The 23,852-nt window shown below is 40.1% G+C and overlaps 3 protein-coding genes across 6 annotated transcripts; 1 reads left to right on the plus strand and 2 right to left on the minus strand.

Moving 5' to 3' along the window:
* Positions 1–2,578: 2,578 nt before the first annotated feature.
* syt1b (synaptotagmin Ib) lies at positions 2,579–7,742 on the minus strand. Its single transcript, XM_065957468.1, has 9 exons — positions 7,446–7,742; positions 5,851–6,025; positions 5,400–5,575; positions 4,865–4,978; positions 4,568–4,735; positions 4,304–4,471; positions 3,851–3,968; positions 3,357–3,490; positions 2,579–3,269 (listed from the first exon to the last, which is right to left on the minus strand). Exons 2-9 carry the CDS (start codon positions 5,990–5,992, stop codon positions 3,063–3,065), a joined length of 1,227 nt encoding a protein of 408 aa, XP_065813540.1. The 5' UTR covers positions 5,993–6,025; positions 7,446–7,742; the 3' UTR covers positions 2,579–3,062.
* Positions 7,743–13,709: 5,967 nt separating this feature from the next.
* Positions 13,710–16,582, plus strand: bbs10 (Bardet-Biedl syndrome 10). 3 transcript variants are annotated; one of them, XM_065957274.1, is made up of 5 exons: positions 13,710–13,782; positions 14,253–14,482; positions 14,578–15,552; positions 15,672–15,952; positions 16,384–16,582. In XM_065957274.1, the coding sequence occupies exons 1-5, from the start codon at positions 13,780–13,782 to the stop codon at positions 16,431–16,433; spliced, it is 1,539 nt and encodes a 512-aa protein (XP_065813346.1). In that variant the 5' UTR covers positions 13,710–13,779; the 3' UTR covers positions 16,434–16,582. The 3 variants fall into 3 exon arrangements, with proteins under 3 accessions (XP_065813346.1, XP_065813345.1, XP_020499213.3); XM_020643557.3 differs by adding an exon at positions 14,064–14,129 and having other exon boundaries at positions 13,717–13,782; positions 15,672–16,582; XM_065957273.1 differs by having other exon boundaries at positions 13,712–13,782; positions 15,672–16,582.
* A 906-nt stretch (positions 16,583–17,488) lies between these two features.
* On the minus strand, positions 17,489–23,495 carry cd9a (CD9 molecule a). Of its 2 annotated transcripts, none has more exons than XM_020643559.3 (8): positions 23,288–23,495; positions 20,553–20,655; positions 20,327–20,424; positions 19,805–19,879; positions 19,396–19,497; positions 18,946–19,035; positions 18,492–18,575; positions 17,489–18,406 (listed from the first exon to the last, which is right to left on the minus strand). In XM_020643559.3, exons 1-8 carry the CDS (start codon positions 23,354–23,356, stop codon positions 18,341–18,343), a joined length of 687 nt encoding a protein of 228 aa, XP_020499215.2. In that variant the 5' UTR covers positions 23,357–23,495; the 3' UTR covers positions 17,489–18,340. The 2 variants fall into 2 exon arrangements, with proteins under 2 accessions (XP_020499215.2, XP_020499216.2); XM_020643560.3 differs by lacking the exon at positions 23,288–23,495 and adding an exon at positions 21,530–21,692.
* Between the last annotated feature and the right edge of the window lie 357 nt (positions 23,496–23,852).

The following is a 23,852-nucleotide window of genomic DNA, read 5'->3' on the forward strand; positions in this document are numbered from 1 at the left end:
TGAGATGGTCTGACAAATGTTTACAGATCTTCCAAACGTACCTGTCATGGATATCATGGATCATTTATCCTGCTGACATTGATTCTGTAAACAGATTTTTGTCTTAATGCCAAATGATTTTTGGTTTTCTGTCAAGCATACAATCAACAGGATCATTTTCATGATCATATTTTGGTGATCTGCTTTTGTGGTAAGGATTTGTAACTCTGACCACGGGAGGTTGGAGGATATTTTCTTAGTCAGATTGTAAGTCTCAGTCCATATGTCACTAGCACAGAGCAATAAAAGATGCTTGATTATAAATTGATGTGCTGCTGTTCTCGGCGTTTGTGTGTTCTGTCTTGTGCAGAAGGAGTGGGGATCTGCATCTGTTGTGTACATGCAATACAAAACTGCTGCAAATGTAATGTACCATGTGACCACATAGTTATTATGTTTGTCTTTGTGACTCGCTGCGATCCTGCAGCAGTCATCAGAGCACTGTCAACTTCAGCACATTAAGTTGCAGCTTGCCGCTCAGCCCGTCGTTGTGTTGTTAATGGTGGATTTAAGGCACTATAGTGTTTATATTCATTTAAGTATTGAAGTGTGCAATGAAAAAACAGTTTTCCTCAGAAGTTCAAGCTCATATAACATACGAATATTTGTGTATGAGGATCATTTTTTTGCACAACAAACTATGTAATTTAAAAAAAATCTAACTTTGACTGTTTTATGAGGTATTTACAAAAAAATAACTCACACTGGAACATGCATTCATGACAGTAAAATTCCGTTCAGTTCATGTTATAATCATACATTTATTACATAATATAACAAACATACATCTCTGTGGTGGAGATATCCTGGGAAACGGCTCAGATCTTGCCTCAAACTTAAAAAATGTTGTTTGCATGAAGAATACTCGGGTCGCTTCTGGTTCACTATTATTTTTTAAGTTTGGCCCACATGTATTAAACGGGGTTTTTGAAATGCTTCAAGAATCCAGAAGTTTGCTCAGAGAAAGCTGAAGATGCTGTCCCCCCCGGGTTTATTGTGATGCTGAGAATGGGAAGTTCACCTGTGAGACAAGGGCTGAGGCATTTGCAGGGGATACATCCACCATTCTTTAAACGTCACAATGCAAACAAGGAGAAAAACCAGGGGTGCTGGTGGCGCAGTGGTTAGTGCGCGCGCCCCATGTATGGAGGCTGTGGTCCTCCACAGCCACCTGGGTGGCCCAGGTTCTAGTCCGGCCTGCAGCTCCTTTCCCACATGTCATTCCCTACTCTCTCTCTCCCTGATTTCTGACTCTATCCACTGTCCTGTCTCTCCATTAAAGGCACAAAATGCCCAAAAATAAATCTTTAAAAAAAAGCAGAAAAACCAACAATGAAAGAAAAACCCCTTTGATGATAAGATCACTGGTTCCAGTGGGTGATCGGACTCCAGCGGGTTTTTAAAAAGGTTACACTGCTCCCCCTACACTATGAAGATTGTGCTTTGTTGATTAGAAAATAAGACAAAGATAACCCTTCACTGAACCTAGTCGACCTAATGGTGTGTGTGTGATGTGATAGGTTGTATCTTCATGTTTTTATCTGAAGATTTAAGTATAATGTATTGCTGTATGAAGTCCCCTTCAATAACAACATTGAAAACATGTCTTGTGTCATACTGTCTATAGCAAACAGACAGTACTAAATTGTACCTAAATTAAACTTAAATACTAGAAGCTGCTAGTGCACCTAGTACCAAAAGGTACTATAGCACTTGTGTGTGTTTTTGTATTTCACTATATTCTGCCTGGTGTGTCACAATTGCCTTTCAGAGTGATCTACATTGGTTCTGCCATGGCACCCAAGTGTCCTATGGTGTGGACTAAGGCAACTCAGGTGTTACTATGCTGGTACCGTGGGACCTAAGTGATTAAAATGATTTGTTGTACCATGGTGATAGCCTATCTGAGGAACCATTGTAATATCTGGGGTACTGCAGTTAGGTCATGTTGTATGTACCACAGTAAGGTGTGATTGGATATACTACCAGCAGGACCTTAATTGTTCACCTTAATTGTTTAGATTTTGTGATGAGTACTTTAGTGTTTTTTTCTCATCACTTAATCAGTTTGCGACTATATCTTTCGAACTACGGTACCTGGAAATGTGGCAATTTTTTATCCACCTTTTCTCACGTGGTCAAAATATAATTTGTTTAAAAAAAACACAACACACAGACACATGTTTGAATTCCACAAATTACTGCATTTTCGTGGTTAATTTATACTATAAATTGATTCACTGGCCAACCGTTGCAACCTAATGTGGATTAATATAAATTTCAGGATACTTAATTAAAACCGGGCCATATTACTGTTATTATTACTTCTTTCACAAGTAAAAATGTGTGCTGTGAAAATGGTTAAGCCTATCTATGCCATAAATCTTCTATAAATAGACGATGACAAAGAAGAAAGATAACTGATTGTGTTCCTTTTCCTGATTCTGGCATGATGTAGTTTGTCTCTGAAGGGGCAAAGAAACATAGTTTATCCTGTCAATCATCTCATTCTTAACTTAGTTAACACCATAATGAATGATCATTTTCTTGCTTTTTTAATTGAAAACAACCAATTTATAAACTCCACAAAGGCAACAAAGAATATCATGGAAGTAGCGATATGGTAGTAGTCCTATGAGGAACCTTTTACACAGTCCTTTGGATTGGCTCCCTCTGTAGGTTGATCACGTGAATATCCGGTGAAGTTTGCATGTAGATGAACTGACCTTCACACAATGATTTAAGAAATCTTATTGGGTGTAAGCAATGTACATTGTGAAACATATTTGTTTTAAACTCCTTTTCAGCATTTTAGTTTTAAGCAGGTCAAAAAGAAAATCTGAATTTATGAGACTTGCAGTCCACAAGGGATTCTGTTCAGGGTTAAACATGTTATTATTGGGCAAATTTACTTATTGAAGTACCTTAAAAAGGGTTTCAGGGGAAAAGAGGAGATAGGAACATAAAATAGAAGTAGAGGGGGTAAATGTAGCAAGGTTTGATTGCCCGCCGATGTCAATGTTTCATTTCTTGTTGGAAATAAGCGCGTTGACTTCATCCTCTGGTTGAAGGCTATGCCACTGGGCGATTGGCCTCCTGGGGTTAGCCAGCATGTCTGACCAATGGCATTGCTCTTTCCCAGTGCTGTTACCTCCCAGCAGCACCTTCCCAATGGCATCATTCTTCCCAATCTTATCATAGTCCAAGGCAGTCACTGCTATCTGAACTTTCTGTAAAATAAAAATACACACAATTGAATTAATTAATTTCTGATAAATTGCATATCAGTGTGTGTTAGTGTTAAGACATTTATGTACCTCTATTTGTTCACATGGAACTTCAAAGCTGAAAGACTCATTGTAGTAAGGGTTCAGAGTGTTCTTCTTTATCGTTGTTTTCTTTTTCTTGAGTCTTTTCCCGTTCTGCATCAAGTGGATCTTCACATAAGGGTCTGATAGAGAGAACAGATGGCATTCATGGCAGAGCTACAGATGCAACAGCCTGGCACTGATGCAGTAACTCCATCAGTCATTAAACAACAACAGCTATTTTGGTAGCTCCAAATATTTTCCACAAGAATCGAAATAACCTGAAAGAAGACATGTTGATAAAAGAAAAGTAGCTTTATGCCTATTGGGGGCTATTAAATGTACACTCAATCACATCAAAAAATTAATAGACATTTAGTCTTTCATTAAGCGGTTAAGCTGTTAAAAAAGCTTTATTTTGTTCTGTTGCTGAGTATATTTATTGTCATTGAACTTTGATTCAAACGTCATGTAAATGGAAATATGTTCAATGTTTGACTCACCTGATAATCCACCCACATCCATTTTCTTCAAGTTTTTGGCCTCCAAGACCACAACTGTCAGCTTCCCAGAAGTTGGCACATACCTCAAGGACAAACACACGTCTCCAAGCCGCTCACTCTAAAACAAAGAAAGTGAGAATTGCTGGAGACTTTGTTTGAATCTCCTTACGGTTACATTTACAAAACACAGAGGCTGAAATATCAAAATGAAATAAAAAGCTGTGGTCTTCTAAAGAGGGTACCTCAAAAGCAGGTTTCAATTATCAAGTTCAATTATCAGAAAAAAACTGATTTTACCAAAATCAAATAAAAACCAAGAAAAGGATGTTCCATAAAATAATAAAAGGAAAAACATTTTAAAAAAAAAAAGGTTTCTTCTGATTAACGGTATGCATCTTCTATACTACTCTTTCCAAGTTGAACTCCTCTCCCCCTCTCACAGTGTGCTCCCACCTCCTCCTTCTCTGCCTTCTGCAGATCCCTCCACTCCTGCAGAGACTGGCTGAAGTCCATGCTGCTCATTGGTATCTTCACAGCTCCAATGGCGTCGTGTTTTGAGAAACGGTCAAAGTCGTACACAGTCATCACTAGCGTCTTCCCACCCAGCTCAGTGTACGGTACCTACAGAACACACTCACTTTGAAACATATGCACCCATGAGCTGGTCGTCAGGCTAAATAACTCAATTTGTATTCATCTAGGAGGTTTGATTTTAACCTTAAAAGTGAACGTCTCATTGAAGTTGGGTTCAAGAGTCTTCCTATGAACTTTGGTTTCAAATTTCTTCTTCTTGTCCGGGAGCAGATAGAGTTTGACGTAAGGGTCGGAACTACCGCCCACATCCATCGCAGGCAGTTCAGCAGCCTGCAAGATGCCTACTACCAGCTAGGGTGGAAATGATGCAGAGAAAAGAGTAGCTTGCTATTTGACAGTAATGAAAAGTATTCAGATGTGACATTTAACAGTTGGCAGATGGCTGGCAAAAACATGTCTCAGTGAATAGCAGCATCTCACCGTGTTATCAGTGAAGTTGTAGTCTAATGTGAAATGTAGCCTGCCCAGCTTCTCCTCCTCCTTGGGCTCATTATCCGACAGCTCCGTTTCTTTTTTACCTTCATCTTTCAGCGGCTGCACATGAACAGAGACGCACGTCACAGGCAGGTGAAATACATCCGCTTTATGAGTAATCAAAGAAGAGCTTTCGTCAACTTGTGGAGCAACCTTTTGTGCTGTGTTCCTACAGTGTGTTGCCTAGCATTACACAACCAGCAATTAATTAGAGGGAATGTTGCCATCTAAAGTTTATTTAAACACACAATATGTGGGTCTAAATTTGTCCTACAGCACAACTCATCTCAGACCTTTATCTTTATTACAGCATGAGCACTGTGCAACACATCCATTAGTCTTAACACACACTGTCAGTTTTACTAGTCCTGACCGACCTGGATGTCAGGACCATGATACATTGCAAGGACAATACATCTGCAGGAGGAGACTGTGTGTGTGTGTGTGTGTGTGTGTGTGTGTGTGTGTGTGTGTGGTCTACCTTGTTGTAACCTCCATTCATTTCAGTGTCAAAGTCCCCCTTGCTCGTCTCTTTTCCCTTTTTCTTGTCCTTTTCTGTGTCCTTATTTTTCTGGCTCTTTCTCCACGCACATAGAGCACAGGACAGCACCACAAACAAACTCACCACCCAAAGGGCAGCAACACCCCACGATGGCACTGCAACCCAAATAAAACACATGCGCATATACATGATGGATAACCGATGTGTATAAACCTAAGCATACAATTTTTAACCTTAAACATCCCCTGAGATGGTTTTGACTTTAACCTAGTGTAATGTTGTCTTGCTTTTCATTTGACTTATTGTTATAATGATAATAATACTTTATTTGTAGAGCACTTTTCAAGACAGGGGCACAGAGTCAGGTATTGCATAAGTACCACTTTAAAAGTACATGATGATTACGAATGATTGAGGGTGTCTAACTCACTTTGGGTCCTGTGCAGTTCACTAATGAATTTATTGGGGCTGTGGGACTGCTTCTGGCCTTGAGTGGTTGCTGACTTTGACATTTGGGTTGGGGCAACAGTGTTGCCTGGTTCGTCAGGGGCAGCTTGATGGCTCCCAGTCATTTTTTGAGAAGTGTCAGTAGATCGAGAAGAAAACTGTCAGGGAGGCAGAATACGGGAAAATATTTAACAGCCATAACAAGACAGTTTGTGCAATAAAACTTACCACACATAAATAGGTGCATCTGAGAAATCATCTAAACACGCCTCATAGACACAAAGGCAGAGTGTTCATTAATCATATTGATAAGGCGTATTTAAAGCAATAATGTGCTTATAGACGCTGTATGACCATTAGTGTCAAGTGACTTCTCTTGTTTCTGCTGGCCTGGCACTAACACTTTAACACAGGATATGCAACCCGCTGTCCCTGCCAAACCTGCTGACATGGAGGGGAGAGGATGGGGAGAAGTGAAGTTGAAGCGTCACGCGTGGACCTCTGCTGTTCCCTCAGTGGGCTGCCAGAGGTGAGAATCATGAGCCAAGGTCATGCCCAGAGCAGATGAGCAAAATACATGGGAGAAAAAGTTCCAATGCCAAGACTTAACTCCCAAGTGCAAAAATGTTTCGATTTTTTTCCCTGCAGACATCAAAGGTATTGAGTTTCTGCGGTTGAGTCAGCAGATGTGATCAAACACTGATCTCCGGTTATCCCGTGTTTTTTTTTCAGGATACATGAAATGACCGCGTCTCAGACAGAAGCTGCCACTAAAACACTTAACAGCTGCAGAAGCAAACAAAGCAACAACAAAAGGTATAGGAGCAGATAGTGAAGGAAAACAGAACAGCATGTCCCATAACAGTTCTCCGTCCACCAACTTATTATTATTATTATTATTATTATTATTATTATTGTTATTATTATCATTGAATATTTATTATGTTTTTTTATTCTGATGCTCTTGTGTTCTGATGTCCTTGTGTAAAAGTGTTACTTTATCTTTTGAATGCCCGTACAAAAGAGAAACAGGACACGCTACGAACTTGTAAAAATGATAATTATTGGAGCATGGTACATGTCATGTATACATTCAATGTCTCTGTCAATTTTCATCTTTTCCTCATTTTTTGTTGCAGAGGTGAAAATGAATGACTCAGTGTTTGCACCATATGGTCCCCCACAATGCAGCTGCTGCTTCTTGCACCTGATCTTACAAGGTTGGAAAGTTCATTACAGTATATGAAATCTAGAGGGCTGTTTATCTAAAATAACAAGTCTGAGAAGACAGACGGATTAAAACAGCAGGCATTTCCTCATCCCTTAAAACATGCTTTTTTTAAAGTAGATTGGTGGTGGGGGGGGGGATTAAAGTTGAGGAACCAACAAAATGAATAACTTACAAGAATTGTATTGTTGTACCCCAGTCTGTAAACCTTATACAGAATTACCTCAACAGACCTGATAAACATTTATCTCTCACGCATTCATGCGTTTACACTCAACTAACATTCACTTAACACCAGCAAGATAAAAACAAATTCAAATACTTTAAATTAATGACAAAAAGAGACATACCTGTGATAAAGTTGCTCCAGCAGGGAGGCACAGACTTACAGGTACTCCTTTTCCTTACAGAGAGTTGGACGGGACCAGAGAGGGCAGGAGAGACGGAGCGAGACAGTAAGGTAAAAGAGTTTTTGTGTCTCACCGGTTGGTCTCACCAGTCGTTAAACATACAAGAAGAAGAGTGCAGGTGTTTGAAAGCTGGATAAGAGAGAGAGCGGAGAGAGAGAGAGAGAGTGAGGGAGGGTTGGACAAGACAGTGTGGTGATTGGTATTGGTGGAATTGCAGCCCTGTCATCATGTGTTGCTTCCCTGTGTTTTCGTCTGTCGTGTGTTGGGGTGAATGTGCTCTTTTCTGTCCATTCGGGGGCACTAGCTCTTTTTTTCTGATGCCCCACCTCCTGTGACCTCCTGTCCCATCCCTACAGGTCACCCTCACTGGGCCTCTGATGCATATTCATCAGTGTAGTGACATGGCTTTTTAAAGGCTCGTTAGCATAGTGAGGGTTCAGCAATAGAGGACATTTACATTCAGCGTGGACAGCTCTGTATGTGTGTGTGTAATGGTGTGTGTGCCTCTGGCTGCAGAACTGTCTCATATTGTCTATGTATAGATGATGTTGCCTGATTTAGAAAGTTAGGATGTGGTTTCTGCAGCAACACAGAGATCAAGTTCCGGCCCCGCCCCGTTCACCTTGAGGTACCAGAGCTTCACTGAGACACTGTACATAAGGAGGGATGAGACAGAGGGGAGGGGGTAGGGGGATGGGCAGGGCATCAACATAACCTCTGTGTGTGACATAGAAATATACACTTGCTTATGGATACAATTGTATGCCTTAAACAATTCGCTCAGTTTGTCCAGCCGTTTTTCTATGTACCCATTGGAATCTTGAGAACACAAAATCTATGAATTTCATACAAATGTCTAAAAAAAAATAAAAGAACTGACTAGAATTTGGCTGTCACCTAAAAAAAAGTTCCCTAAAACACAAAGAATAAGGGTAACCTTGAGTTAAATATGGTGTCTCAGATAAAAGAACAAAGATAAACCTGTGTTGAAGTAATGATATTTCATATGCAATATGTCAGAACAAGCTCTGATCTGAAAACTAGGAAGGTCTTGTCAGCTAGGTGGGTGAATCAAAACTTGCTTTGAATAGATATTGATAGTGGGTCGTTGTCAGGCTTTGTTTGGGCTGCTCAGCTCAGCTGTCTGACGAGGTAATGGCCGCCATGCCTGCCTATAAGGTCTTTACCGCACTCTCTACAGACGAGGCTACAGACACACTCTGGCCCTTTCCGAATTGTCACAGTTCAGTATGCAGAACGTACTATTCAGTATGGAGTTTCAGTATACTGCACTTTCGTAGTCATTCAGTATGCATTTTTTGGGTCCACCTCAGTATACTGAACATTTCAGTATGGATACTAACTTCCGGGTTTCTTGCAGTATGGATCGGATGCGTGCTTTCAGGAAATGAATTGTAATTTACCCACAATGCTGTGCGAAATTAAATGTAAATCGTCACTTCACGTCCGCCTCCAAATCAAAACAAACGAGCGTGGATTAATTGAATCAATTTTTAATCTAGAGTTAAACTCCTGACTGAAATCACTACTTTTAATTAACAAAAGAAAATATAAGAAATGTCTGCATTATTATAAAACCTTTCCCCCTCTATTTAAATAATGATTTCACTATTTAAATAATGATTTCACTATTTAAATGTGTCTTTATTGATTTATTTTATATTCTGTATATTACTGTCTTTCATTTGTACTTTCCTTTATGTACTGTATGTTATTTAGTTATTTAATCTGCCTTTGACTTGATTTACAGTGTGATATTGTTTTTTGTTTACCTGACTGTATATGCGCATTACTCTTCTTGAATAAAGCTAAACAAAAAGAAGAAAATAAAAATGGGTGAATGCGGCTGGTTTGGGAAACGTAAATGACGTCACTTCCATACTGAATGAATCAAAAGAAGTAGGCACAAATATCTGCCTACTGTGCGCACCTACTGAATAGTAGGTACTAACAGTATGCAGCACGGATAATATGTACTACATACTGCCTACTGAAAGATTGAGTATGTACTTGGCAATTCGAATACGGCCTCTGCTCCTTGCTAGCCTCATCTCTGAACAAGCTCTGCCCTCTGGTGTCCAAACCAGCCCTAGTCCATGACTCACTGAAGTCATAAGAGAGCAAAGAGCAGGGCTGAGGTCAGCAGAGAGAAAATGGCAAAAATCCAAACAGTCCGCTGACCTCAATGACTATAAGCAAAGACTTGTCTCATTCTCCTCCAGCCTGAAAACGGCCAAGACAACATATTATCAGAACAAGATATGCAATGCCACAGATACAAGAAAAATGCTTTCTGCTTTTAACTTGCTGCTTCAACCACCTCCTCCTCCACCCTTCGATCTGTTCACACCAGACATGTTTGCCTCGTATTTTACTGAAAAGGTTGCAACCATCAGTAAAAAGTTTTCTGAGCCTGACCAACTCAGCCCAAAGGCACCAACCAAAAGTGCCTCACTCGACTCATTCTCCTCTCTGACTGAGGATGAAGTCTCTAAGCTTGTGCTAGACTCTCTGCCCACCACCTGTCCTCTGGACCCAATACCATCAAGCCTCCTGCAGACCATTTCCTCTCCGCTTAATGCTGCACTTAAGCATGTCATTAACTCCTTTCTGTCAATGGGTGTGTTCGCCACCGCATTCAAGCAAGCTCGGGTCACCCTTCTGCTAAAAAAAACCACACTAAACCCAGCCCAGGTTGAAAACTACAGACCGGTTTCTCTTCTGCCCTTTCTGTCAAAAATACTTGAGCGCACTGTCTTTAAGCAAGTCTCTGAGTTCCTGTCCAGAAATGATCTGTTAGACCCAAATCAGTCAGGCTTTAAGCGGGGCCACTCTACTGAAACTGCACTACTCTCAGTAACAGAATCGCTACGAGCTGCCAGAGCTGCGGGTCAGTCCTCAGTTCTATTACTGCTAGACCTGTCTGCTGCCTTTGACACAGTCGACCATCAAATCCTCCTATCCACGCTCTCTGAACTTGGCATCTTAGGATCTGCCCTCTGCTGGTTTGTGTCCTACCTCTCTGGGCGATCCTTTAGAGTGTCGTCAAAAGGAGAAGTGTCCAAAGAGCACAGTTTATCCACAGGGGTACCTCAAGGGTCAGTGCTTGGTCCCCTTCTCTTCTCCATATACACAAGCTCACTTGGTTCAATAATCCGCTCTCATGGCTTCTCATACCACTGCTATGCTGACAATACCCAGCTCTTCCGGTCATTCCCACCAGACGATGTCACAGTCTCTGCAAGAATCTCGTCATGCCTTGCTGATATCTCTAAATGGATGAATGAACGCCACCTTTAGTTCAATCTTTCAAAGACTGAGCTCCTTGTCATCCCAGCCAGTCCCTCTATGCAACCACAGATCAATATCCAGCTTGGAATAACCAAACTCATACCCACAAAGTCTGCCCGGAACCTGGGTGTCATGATTGATGACCAGCTAACATTTATCATGTCATGTCGATTTTTCCTGTACAACATCAGGAAGATCAGACCTTACCTGTCAGAACATGCTACACAGCTCCTGGTACAGGCTCTTGTGATATCACGCATCGTCTATTGCAACTCTCTACTGGCAGGTCTTCCTACATGCTATCAAACCCCTGCAAATGATACAAAATGCAGCAGCACGACTGGTCTTCAAACCTTCCTAAAAGAGCACATGTCACTCCGCTGTTCATCTCCTTACACTGGCTCCCAGTTACTGCTCGCATCAAATTTAAAACTCTGCTGCTTGCTTACAAAACAGTGACAACAATGGCTCCTCCTTACTTTAACTATCTCATCCAGGTCTACACTCCCTCCCGCCCACTACGCTCTGCCAATGAAAGGCGTCTGATCCAACCTTCACAACAGGGTCGTAAGACGCTGACAAGACTCTTCTCCTCTGTTGCCCCCTGGTGGTGGAATGAACTTCCAAACTCCATTCGATCTGCAGAGTCCCTCTGTACCTTTAAGAAAAAGCTAAAGACCCAGCTCTATCTTGAATACCTACTAACTTAATGATGATGGTCTCCGTATTATTGATGATGATGATGGTTGTGACGATGGTTTTTGTTTGATAAACGATGACTTATAAGATGGTTTCTATACTGATTAGAGCTCTCAAGAACTGCCCTCAATGTTGTGCTTTGCCTCTGGTCACTTCCTGTCAGCACCTGTGTGTCCAATCAGACTCAAAGCTGATCGTTTGCTCTTACTGACATTGTTCCCTTTTTTCTAGATCCTTGCTTGTGTTGTACTTACTCTCTGATGTACGTCGCTTTGGATAAAAGTGTCTGTTTAAGAAGTTAATTGTAGTTGTAGTTGTAGTTAAAGATCAGCATAATGTCCTGCAAAAACTCCCTGTCTGTGAGAGTCATTAAAACATTGTATTTTAAACAATGTGTTGAAGATTGACTAATTTCAGTCCAACAAGGGAAAATTTGCTTGATGGTTGAGTCTGTATTCTGCTCGTTCATATAACCTTTTGTACACATTTTTGAACCACATTACTGAGGTACAGTAGGGGACATTGAGATTAAATGTCACATTTCATGGCATTCTGACTCAATGAAATCCTGTGTGTCCACTGCTGTGATGATTGTATAGATCTTCTGGGCTGATGATGATGTGTGAAGCAAACATGTTTAAGACTAAACATTTTTTAAAACTGCAATCATATTTGAAGCATTCATTACTATCATGGCAACAATTTCAAAATTCTATAAGAATCAGCTTTATTCACCAAGACTGCTTACCTACAGTATACAGGAACATTCTGTGTTTTTCATTTTTCTTTATTACCATATTCGTGCACTCAAAGAAACACAACATGACAAGTACAACAAAGCTACACAAACTAAAAGGGAAATGCATTTTATATATTTCATATATCTGTTAAAACAGGATTTGGGGACAAATGTTAAAGAAATCATCACACACACTGGCACACAGTTCAAAACTGTTACATATATTATGAAATCTTGCGTTGTGGTAATTAGATCTGAACCTAACAAAATGTAAAATAACTCTACAGATGGAAAATATTAAGCTATTAAAATAATTATTTTGTTTTAAATGTATTTTAATTTGCAGGAAAACATCACAGGCCTAACACATGTTCTTGTTAAGAAGTTAAAAATAGTGAACAAAATCAGCAACAAAAACAATAACAATAGCTTTAACAGTTTGCCATCATACAAAATAACTGTGGAACAGATGCAGCTCTGCTGAATTCAGCCTTATTTATTTTAATGTTTAAAACTAAGATTTGATTTTAAACTGTCATTATGCCTTAAAAATTAGGCAATTGTGCCAAACATTTTAATGAACGACAAGTAGATCATGGGGGACACTGAAAGTTACGCCTAGATGTATTAAGTTCATATTAACATACTTATATTATTTTTTGTACGGTACGAGATGATTGTTAAATTATTCACAGTCAATTGTACACTACTAATTATGAGGGACAAAAAATGACTAAAGTATGAATAAATAAATAAATGAATAAATAAATAAATGTTGGAAGGAATGCATACAATAATGTATGAATAAATAAATAATTAAATAAATGCATCAATAAATATATAAATAAATATATATATATATAAATAAATCCTACAATTCATGTAAAAATGTACATTTTTCATATTTATGTATTTCTGTGTCCATGTTGTACAAGGAAAAGTAAATATGTAAATTAAATGGGCCGTCCTAAAATTACTGAAGTAGGATTGGTCAATTTTGAAAAACAGACAGAAGCAAATTTACTTAAATACTTTTCCTCTTACGACCTGGACACAGAAATAAATAGATGTGTAAATGTAAAAATATGGAAATAAATTAATAACTCAATTAATGTGGAAATGTATGCATTGATACATATATAACTGTAGAAATACGCTAATAAATGAATAAATACATGTAATAATATATAAATAGCCTTTTTCATTAACAAAGTGTATCTATTATTTATTCATTGATGTATTGTTTTTAGCATTTATATATTTATTTATATATTTGTTGATGCATTTATTTAATTATTTAATTATTTATACATTATTGTATGCATTTCTCCCAACATTTATTTATTTATTTATTTATTTATACTTTAGTCATTTCTTGTCCCTCATACTAATGATCCGTTATAGAAAAACAAGGCACCCCTCCACACGATAGGCGGCAGCACTCCTCTTTGATCCATATTGTATGTGCGCAGTAAATCGTAGAGGAAGTCTCGTCTCCAGGACACAGATGAAGCGTCCCTGCTCATGGTGAGTTCTCTTGGTTTAAAGTATTACGTTCACGACAATGCATGAATTATTTTTTCTACATAAAAAATTGGGCGTTAAAGCTTTTTCACATTACGCGTAATATGAGCAGCGAGGTCATTGCATTAGTTAAGATAGATCATGTTAATTCTATCAACGTAACTTAGCTCGGTGCTCATTAGAAACCAGTTCTCCACAGACTGCTCTCTCCAATGTTTTGAATTTGGGCTGCAATACCTATTTTAAACGCTAAGTGTCAGAGTTACATATTTCTCTTCTTTTAGTGATAAAGTATGGGTCAACCTTTCACCAGAAACTGTTTCCTGAATTTTCCATAATTTAAGAGATTGGTATGTAAAATCACCTTTTTTTTTTGTTTTCAAAATACATTTCTTGATGTGTGTTTATTGATTTTTTTTTAACAAACTATCATGGGTGGGTTTCTTGTTTATAAAATGTATGTTTATGTTTAGTTATTTACAGTTGGATCCTCCAGCCAGTGTGTGATGATGCTGCCCGTGGCTCAACTTCCCCACCTGGAACATGTTCTGCAGACTGTATCCGTGTTGGAGTCAGTTGTCCTCAGCAGTTTCGGACCTGAAGGGGGACAGGTGCTGTTTACCCGAGACACAGGACAGGCGATGCTGAGCCGCAGTGGGACGAAAATTCTTACAGCACTACGTCTGGAAAATCCACTGGCCAGGTAACTAAAATACTTTTTCAGTGTGACACTAGCTATGCACCATGTTTCTCTTTTTTTTTAATTTTTTTTATTGATTTGTGTGTTTTTCATTCTAGGATGATCGTGGCGTCCGTCTTAAATCACAGCACTGTAACAGGCGATGGATCTAAGACGTTTATCCTTCTCTTGGCGTCATTACTAAGGATGATTCATGCAACAGCCTGCAAGGAGCCTAATGTGTCTCACACTTACAACCCCAGGAAAGCAGCGGTGGCTTCTACTGCCAGACACTTGGCTAAGAGACTGCTGGAATTTGCTTTGGAGGACCTCGATGACCTCATTGCCGTGGGAGTGGTCCCATATGGATGCTGTCTCCCCAGAGAGGATTTCACTTTAAAAACACGTCCTCCCAAAAGCATTCCCTGTGTTCAAAAGCTGCTGGCATCTTTCTTTCATTCACGTTTGGGTCAAACACACTGTGACTTTTTCAGCCACCTCACTTGTGAACTGCTCGATAACTGGAAATTAAAAAATGATCATCCTTCCGTAGCGCTACAGTTCATAAATGACAACCTGCCCACGTTGCATACACCTGTGTCAGGCTTCCCTATTAGTTGTTCACGTTTGATCGAGGGGCAGGTCATTCACAGAGACTTTGCTACGTCTTGCATACGAAGTGACAAACCACCAGTAGCAGCTGTCATTTTGACTGGTTGCCTGCAGCCTACACTGCTCCGTGCAGGAGAGGTGTTGGAGCTGGGATGTGGCGATCAACAGACAGCTGAGAATTCAAGGAAGGAGAGGAGTATTGTTCAGTTTAGTGCATGGGCAGAAAAGTCACTAGAGTGTGCTATTGCAAACCTGCAGAGTGTGGGTGTCTCTGTGATCCTCTCTGCTGTGAAACAGTCTGCTGCTGTCCTGGCCTTAGCTGCACAGGCAGAGATTTGCATTGTCGAGTGTGTCAGTGAAGATGAATTGTCTCTCTTTGCTCATCTAAGTGGAGCCAAACCTGTCGCAGACTGCTGGATGATTGAACCAGACAACATTGCTACGTTGACCTTTTGCCGTCCAATACTGCTAGGAGCACACAGGTAGGAAACTATACTTCTGTTTTCACACACATGCAGGATTTCCTGTTTTTTTTTTACAACTGTTTTCTCATCAGGTTTGATTTGTGCAGGTCAAAGTGAATTCTTTTTTTCTTCCACAGGTATGTTCATGTTGCTTTCCATGACTCGGACAAAAGGCCCGTTGTCAAACCCTGCAGTCTGATCATTTGTGGCGCAGGGGAAGGGCAAACGGACCAATATGCATGTGCATTACACGATGCCATCCGCATGCTACTTTCAACTTGGGAGCCCACGGGTATGACGGCATCAAAGAGGACCTTGCAGTGTAACAAAAGCAAATCTTCAATTGCAGAGAAACAGATCCCAAATTCCACTTCCTCCCAGCGTTGTTTGTCGATGCCAGGCTGTGTTGTACCTGCAGGTGGGATATTTGAATTTCTCTTACACCATGCCCTCCTCCAACATGGCCACAGTTGCTCGGCTTCTGATGAAACAGATATGGATATCCTTGCTGTTTCCCAGCTGCTGGCAAACGCTCTATTGAGTGTGCCAAGACAGATATACTCCCACAGTCCACGATGTTTCCTGCAGACTCAAACCAGGCTCCTGCGTTTAGTTCAAAGTCATTCCCAACGTTCTGGTTTTGCAGACAAACTAGAACAGGATACAGTTCTTAAAGAGTGTGAGGATACAAGTGAATGCACTCTAGATGAGGGTATACAGAGCATGCATTTATATAAAGATATTGACATGCCATCAGAGGCGTTTATGTTTGACTCAGGCCTCGAGTCCGTGAGCTGTAAATACAATCTGCTTCTAGCCGTGCTGCAGTGTCTCTCAAGTCTTCTCCAGGTGGACGCTATGCTGCACATACGCACCGCCTCACGGTCAGAAGAACATGAAAATAACTCCTGTGAGGAGGAGGAGGCCGAGGAATGACTCTGTATTGTGTCCCTCTTAAGGTTTTTACATTTTCCCTCAGTATTTACTTGTGTATCATTTTAGTGGTATATGAAATAATTTTCACATTAAAATCGATGATTTAAGGCTGCAGGCTACAGTTGTTTTTGAATAGTTCGGTGTTCATCAACTTGGTTGGGAAATAGTGTGCGTATGTCGGTGCTGATTTTGGCAAATTTCCTCTTTAGTTCTCATTGTTATTGCTGATTTTTTTAAATTTCACATTCTTATCTCAGTTTTCCTGCCCTCTTCTTTTGGCTAGAACACTTTTGTCAAACAAAAGGCAATCACACAGAGCCTCAAAGGTCATTCGTCTCATAAATATACACACTTCTTTTTATAATCAGTGTTATCTACAAAGTGGGGGGGCGGGTTGTCTGAGAGAGCCACACCCAACTGTCAACAACCAAATCAAAGTTAACTTCCTAAAACAGTTATGGTGAGAACGTCAAATTTATTCTCACCTTGTTTTGAGGAAACAGTGAGTCATTTGAAACGAACTACACTCACTGCCACACACAGACGCGTCCTGTAATCAGTGTTTGCGCCTTGTTTTGAAGATACATTTTCCGTAAATTATTTGTGATGGGATAACTTGGGAACAGAGACAGGTCTTGGCTTTGTTCTTATGTTTGCTCAAACTCTACATGAGTCACACTTAATAAAAACAGGGGAGATGGGGAAATCATGTTTTCTTTGCACTGTACACTATAAATAGAACCTGGAAGTTGTTTTCAGGCTTATCAAGCACCTATACCCTTGTAACCCTCGAATGCCCTCAATATCCTTTACCAGTAAATGTTACACACAGGTCAGAGTCTGTCTCATAGTGCCTCAATATAGGAATAAAGAATTTGCAATAAAATTAGCAAACTTTATTCAGTGACCCAAGAGGAATAGACCGAAGACAAAATAGTTGATTTAACTGTTTACTGAAAAATCTGTATTTATGTTTTTGCATGTTTTTGAATATATAACTCCATCAAAGTCGACTCAGTTTTTTTTTTTACTTTATTTGGTTCTTTTAATTGATGTCTCTGTAAAACAGTGCATATGGTATAAATAAACTCAATTTCTTTAAAATGATAATGACATTATAAAATACATCATTCACACCAATTTAGCATAGAACCAGCTAAGTGCATACTTTTTGTTTTACATATATATATATAAAAAAAACAAATTTAAAAAACAAAACAGTGACAAAATGAAAGGCAATTTTGTAAAGAGGATGAAATAAAAGGAACAAATCAATCGTGACAATGAAAAAACCCAAAGTGCTACTCTAATCCTAAACTGGGGCGGGGGGGGGGGGGGCAGTTCACAGCTCAGTATTCAATTGGCTTCTCGTCACCAAGGTTTGACTCCTGCGTCTTAAGAAGAGGATGGTAGAGTTGCACTGGCTACTGCTGTGTTGTGCTGACGTGATGGCGGGTGTTTTTGATGGCCCTAGATTGTGACTTTTCTTGCCAGTAGGTGCAAAATGTGACCAGTACACAACACGATCTTTTGTTTAGATAATAAGCTGTTCACAAACACTAATTTCAATCAAATGACCACAAGATGTCACATTTCTGTACTACATAGTCACTGAAGCACAGATGACACCCATATTATAAATGGGCCAAATTACCACATTGCATTAACATATTCCAGTAAGGTGGGCCTAAGTGTCAGCAGCTCGGCTGTTATTAATGTATAATGAAATAGTATGAAAATGTCTGCACCCGGCCTGTCTTGGGTTTCCACCCTTGGCCAAGCTGTGTTTTTATTGGCAGTGTAGAGTCATGGGACTCGAGGAAAAACATCATGCAACATTAACAAAGAGTTTAGGGTGTCATGGCGGGTGTCACACCACCTCCCGAGACTTCCTGATGGCGCAGCACAGGAGCATGCTAAAGATCATCCCAAACACCTGCAACATCAAGAGGCCTTCATTAATTCTGTTTGTAATCGCGTATGCTATCGACGATTTCAAGTGAAGCCAATCCCACACTCACCATAACAACACCAATGGTGACGCCCACTCCTCCTATGATGTGTAGTTTGGAGTCAAACACCTCATCAATGGCATCAGGGCAGCTCTGCAACACAAAAGATTCCTTCCAGCTTATCTATAGCTATGCTGTACATGACTTTTTGTGAGTGGTTACAGACAGCCTGAGAGCGTGCAGGCTCCAGTAAACCATTGTTGCCGTAGTAACACTGCAAAGAGGCATAGGGTAAAAGTCTGCAGAGAAAAAAACTAATCAACCTTTAACACGTGTCACGTCATTATTTAGTATTTAATAAATAGTATCTGTATTCTCTCTGGCGGAGCTGAATCATTCCTAAAAGATGTTGAATGTTTTCATTTTTCACAAGTAATTACAATTTCTTTCATTTCCTGTTTCCTCACTGAAGTGCCTGACGGTGATGGCATCCGATATAAACACAAATTGAGGGTAGTTGTACCTTTGTAATGAGGCCCTCAAGCAGGTCTCGAGGGGGGCAGGTATCCTTGGCAGCATCTTGTGGTTTATTTGTTGGTCCACAGCAGTCCAGCTGTAAACACAAAAAAATTAGTCATTTAGATCTCTGTGACGTGCACAACATAAAACATATCTCTGACTTGCAGAAACAGCTTAACATTTTTTTTTTTTCGGTCTCTATTTTCTGAGGTCCTGTCATCACTAAGCTGGCCATGCAACTAGAAAAAATGCTTCATAGAAATACTGAACACATATAAAACATGTTTCCTCCATTAACCTGACTTGCATAAAAAACTATTTTTACATAACTGTTTCTGAGAAGTTAAAAACAACACAACATGCATAGTGAACTTCATACAATCTGATAGTGAAAGGACAAAACCTGAGGCAGTCTGTACCATGGTAAAGCAGAAATGTGTCAGACGTGGCTCACCCCTTTTTGAATCACGATTAGTGTCTCTTTAAGGCGCTCATCCCCTGTTGCCTTGTAGTTGTTGTGGGTTTGCATGTAAAATGTTGTGATGTCATTCACCACCTGCAAGACAGTAGCAAGCCGAAAGAAAGTTTTGACACAATATCAGACTAAAGCAACATTTTGTCATCATTCATTCTTAACCGCGACACAGAGATTAGATCAATCTTTATTGATCCAGCAAAGGGGGAGAGTTTGCATTGTTTAACATCAGCAAAGAAATACAAATACAATCAAGAACTGGTTCTTTTAATATTGTGATTTTGTGATTTTTGTATCTATGCAACGTAGTGGAAACTGCTATTAATGTGTTAAATATACATATATACGTGTAATTATTAGTGCAACAAACCTAAAACTTGTACTTTACCTTGCTTTGGTTGGAAAATCCCCAGATACCAGCTGCCACCTCAATGGCAAATATGATAAGCAGGAAGAAGAAGAACTGCACAAAGGAGTAGACAAAATTGAACTCAGATTAGAGTGTGAGTTTGTGCGCATGTCTTGTATGCATGTGTAGACAAGTAAGGTCGTTTAAGTGTAGCTGAACACAATTTACATAGACTCCTCCTCCCGAGAGATTTAGTGCTAGAAGATTAGGGCCAGAGAGGGAGGGAGGGAGGGAGGGAGGGAACAAGTACAGGGAAATCTAGAGACTGGCCTTGACACTGTTCAGTAAACAATGTACAAAGCAGACATCTCATATTTCCTAGCGAGCGCCAAGCTCAATCCCAGACCCACACCTGCTAACAAGTCTGGGAGCTGTACCGAGTGAAATCATGGGTATAAAGTACTCAAAGAGAATTGAACTGTAGTTTTGATAAGTTAAAATCTTTAGTAGAAACAAGTAAATACAACAAAAATGGAAGTGAAAAAAAGGGGTGTTACTAACCAGTCCCAGCATACAGGGAGACTCCTGGATTGCCCCACAACATCCAAGAAAACCCACCACCATCATCAGTGCTCCAGCACCTATCAGGATATATACACCTACACGCATACAGTGTATTAGAAATAACATTCAAGCATATTTGGTGTTTTGAAAATCTCCCATGGAGCAAAACTTGCTTACGGGTGATTGCATGGTGAAACTGTCTTAAGGACTGAAAGCGTCTTACCTGTATAAAAAACATATGGAGAGTCTGGTCCTTCAAACAAGCCTTTGGTTTTGGGGTCTAATCTTAGCCACAAGCCTACAGCGAAGACAGCAGTACCTGCAATCTGAAGCAGCACAACATGTATAGACTTCAATACAGTGCTTCAATTTGAGATCACAGCATTACATTTTTCAGACAGGAAGAAGAATATTTCTGACATAAGCCCTGTCTGCAAGTCAATAAACTGATAAGCTTTCAACACACTATTGAACATTTTTTTTCTTGTAACCCCTTCGTCACATCTCCAGCAGCAGGAATTTTTATTTATTTTTGATCCCATTCTGGTTAAGTGATCATATCACGATTGTTCCTGTTTCCAGCCTTTTCATTTCCTCAGTAGTAATATCGGTTGTTTTTTCGCCTGGGTACCAATATATCAAACATTAATGATTATTGACACAATAAATTACAAATGTTACGTTATAGTTGCATTTTATATTGAGAAATGGTAGTATGTTAAAACCATCAAACCATCAAACCATCGCGCTGAGCTCCATGTTTTTTGACAGGATGTGGTTATATTCTGCAACACTATTCTGTTCTCAGTCGACACTTGTTACAAAGCATTTCACCAAAATGATTTAAGTCTTAACTTCAGGGATTTCGTCCCGTGCATGTGCCATATCGTCTAATGTGCAGGCCCTTACAAACCCTGCCAGCAGGTCAGTGAATATTTAACTCTGAGAGCCTAACTGACTAACTCTTAAGTATCAGGATCATTCAAAGGTTTAGTATATCTATGCATATTACAGGACTCTTTCAACCTTTTCTTTGCTGATGTATAATGTTTTTTAACACAACATTGTATCAACAATATGGCAGATTTTAACATACCACAAAAATGCTAATCCATACAGCTTCTCTTCCTCTCTTTTTCTTTCTCTCTCTCACGCACACACACACACCTTCTAGGCAAAGTCAAATTCACGAACACCTACCCAGAAGAAAACGTTGAAGATAAACATGAGATATTTCACACACTTGATTCCCCCAGTGACAGCCATGCTGATTGAGTATAGCCACAATTCACTGCTGCAAAGGTTTAACAACTAACTTCTTCCCAGGAAGGAAGAGAAGCGTAATGGTGTCAGTCAGTTGGAAAATGTAATGAAAAGGCGAAGCATTTTGCAATACCACGCCCCCCGCCGATTATCCCGTTTAGGGAGTGGCAAGAGAGCTGTCGAGCAGTGTCGCCCACAAAACTGACCTCTATTGTGTTTGTGTGTGTGATATGAATTCCTGTTTCTCTGTTCAGCTCACTGTTCATACATGCAGAGTTTGTGTTTAACCATTACATGCGGGCAGGTGGTTTATGAGCTAAAATAGCTGCACAGTGGGCTCTGTTGAGGCATGTTGACTTTAAACCTTCAGTCAAGTACCTGCCTAGCAACATGCTCTGCTATCCGTACTGTTTATGACCACAGTTAATGATTGACAGTTAAAGAAGAATACTTTCCATTTATACTTCCTAGAAGCTGTTTTTTTTTTTTTTTTTTTTTATCAAAGCAAGGTTAGTGAAACCTGTTTTGCTTGATACACTGACATAAGTTGACAGTATTTTTGTGTCCAAAGTGGACGGATCAGATATTTATGTCATGTGAATCAAGCCCACATAATCATGTGTCCTATCTTCATCTTCCTGCTTCATCCAAATTAAAAGGGGGAGTGTCTGAACTTGAGGTTAGAGCAGGGTTTTACTGTGTGTTGAATCTAAAATCTAAATGTTGGACAGGAAATTGTGGATTATACAAAGTAACAAAAGAAACACATTGACAAGTGGTTGGTTGTTGGTCACCTTGTTTGTTTGTCAGTGACTATGCAGGGTTTCTATAAATCCAGTTTTTGCATCTGTAAATCTTTAGAACACGCAAACACACACACACACACACACACACACACACACACACACACACACACACACACACACAGACAGATTGGGGAACCCCAGTTCAACCCTGTAAAGAACGGGTGCATTTGCTCCATCTCTAGCTGCAGAAATGATAAACGTTCATAAAAGGGCAGACGTTCATCCTAAACCACACTTACTGACTCTCACATACACAGATCACAATCAAACAGACGCGACAAGACACACCCTGCAGGCTAAGTATAGGACACAAATAGCCTATGGGATAGCCAGGATTCATTCACACAGACAGAGAGGCTGGCTCCGTGACATGCGCAAACCTTCACATCACGCAACGTAACAGAAGTATACATTATTAATATAGCTTTTCAGTAACTCTCCCCCTCCACAAGTAAACGCCTCTCTCAATCTCTCTCTCTCTGCCTCGTTGCAATTATTAAAATGCTGTGCGCGCAAACTCCAAAGAGTAGTCTGCGCTGAGGAACTGGGTCACTTGGCCACTGGGGATTATTGTTCCAGTCCACTCGGTCTCCACACGCATTGGGGCACTCTCTGTGTTTATGGTGGCCATTGCCAAAAATAAATTCGAGAGGCACGTTTTAAATATTTGCTGTGATAAGTGACCGAGGCTGTGTGTGAACGCTCAGCACGATTCTGCATCTGGGACACCGAATCATTTCATTAACTATAGGCTCGTAAGCTCACGCATGAACGCGCATTGCACGCACGTCTTACACACGTTCACACCACACACACACACACACAGAGACGACCAACAGGATGCACATTTTGAATTGAGAACAATACATCTCCTCGATTGTAAACTCACCCAGAACACTAGGTTGAAGGTAAACATCAGGTATTTGATGCACATCTCTCCTCCGGAAAGCGCAGCCATGGCGGTACTGGAGCTGTGGATCGCACTTCTTCTGTGTCACTTGTTCAAACCGACGGGAGAAGAGAAGACCTTCTAAATAACAGTCAGTTTGCAGAATGAGGTTATTTGCCGACGCGCTGGCTCTGATACGCGCGTCGTGCTGTGCGCGCCTGTAGTGGTCCGCCCCCACACATAACGGACCGCAAAGGCAAAGCCTCCTGTAGCTTTTTTTATTTATTTCTTACTAATTGTAACATTTTCTTTTTCACTTTCTGCTCAGCTCTTAATCTTAAAAAAAAAAAGTAGGATAGGCTACTTACAATTCCTGGTTAATAAAACATATTATTATGGGACTTGTCTGTGATGTAATGATTTGTGCCATTCATATTGCTTTTTTTTTTTAGTGTATAATTTCATCACATGGTTAAAAAATATCTCTAGTGCCTTCAAATTAAGATACTACACATTTCTTTACTTTTAAAGGTGACATGTTTTTTTTAAAGCTCAGAGAAAGTTT

The sequence above is a fragment of the Labrus bergylta genome, chromosome 7, assembly GCF_963930695.1.
Source record: "Labrus bergylta chromosome 7, fLabBer1.1, whole genome shotgun sequence".
Lineage (NCBI taxonomy): Eukaryota > Metazoa > Chordata > Actinopteri > Labriformes > Labridae > Labrus > Labrus bergylta.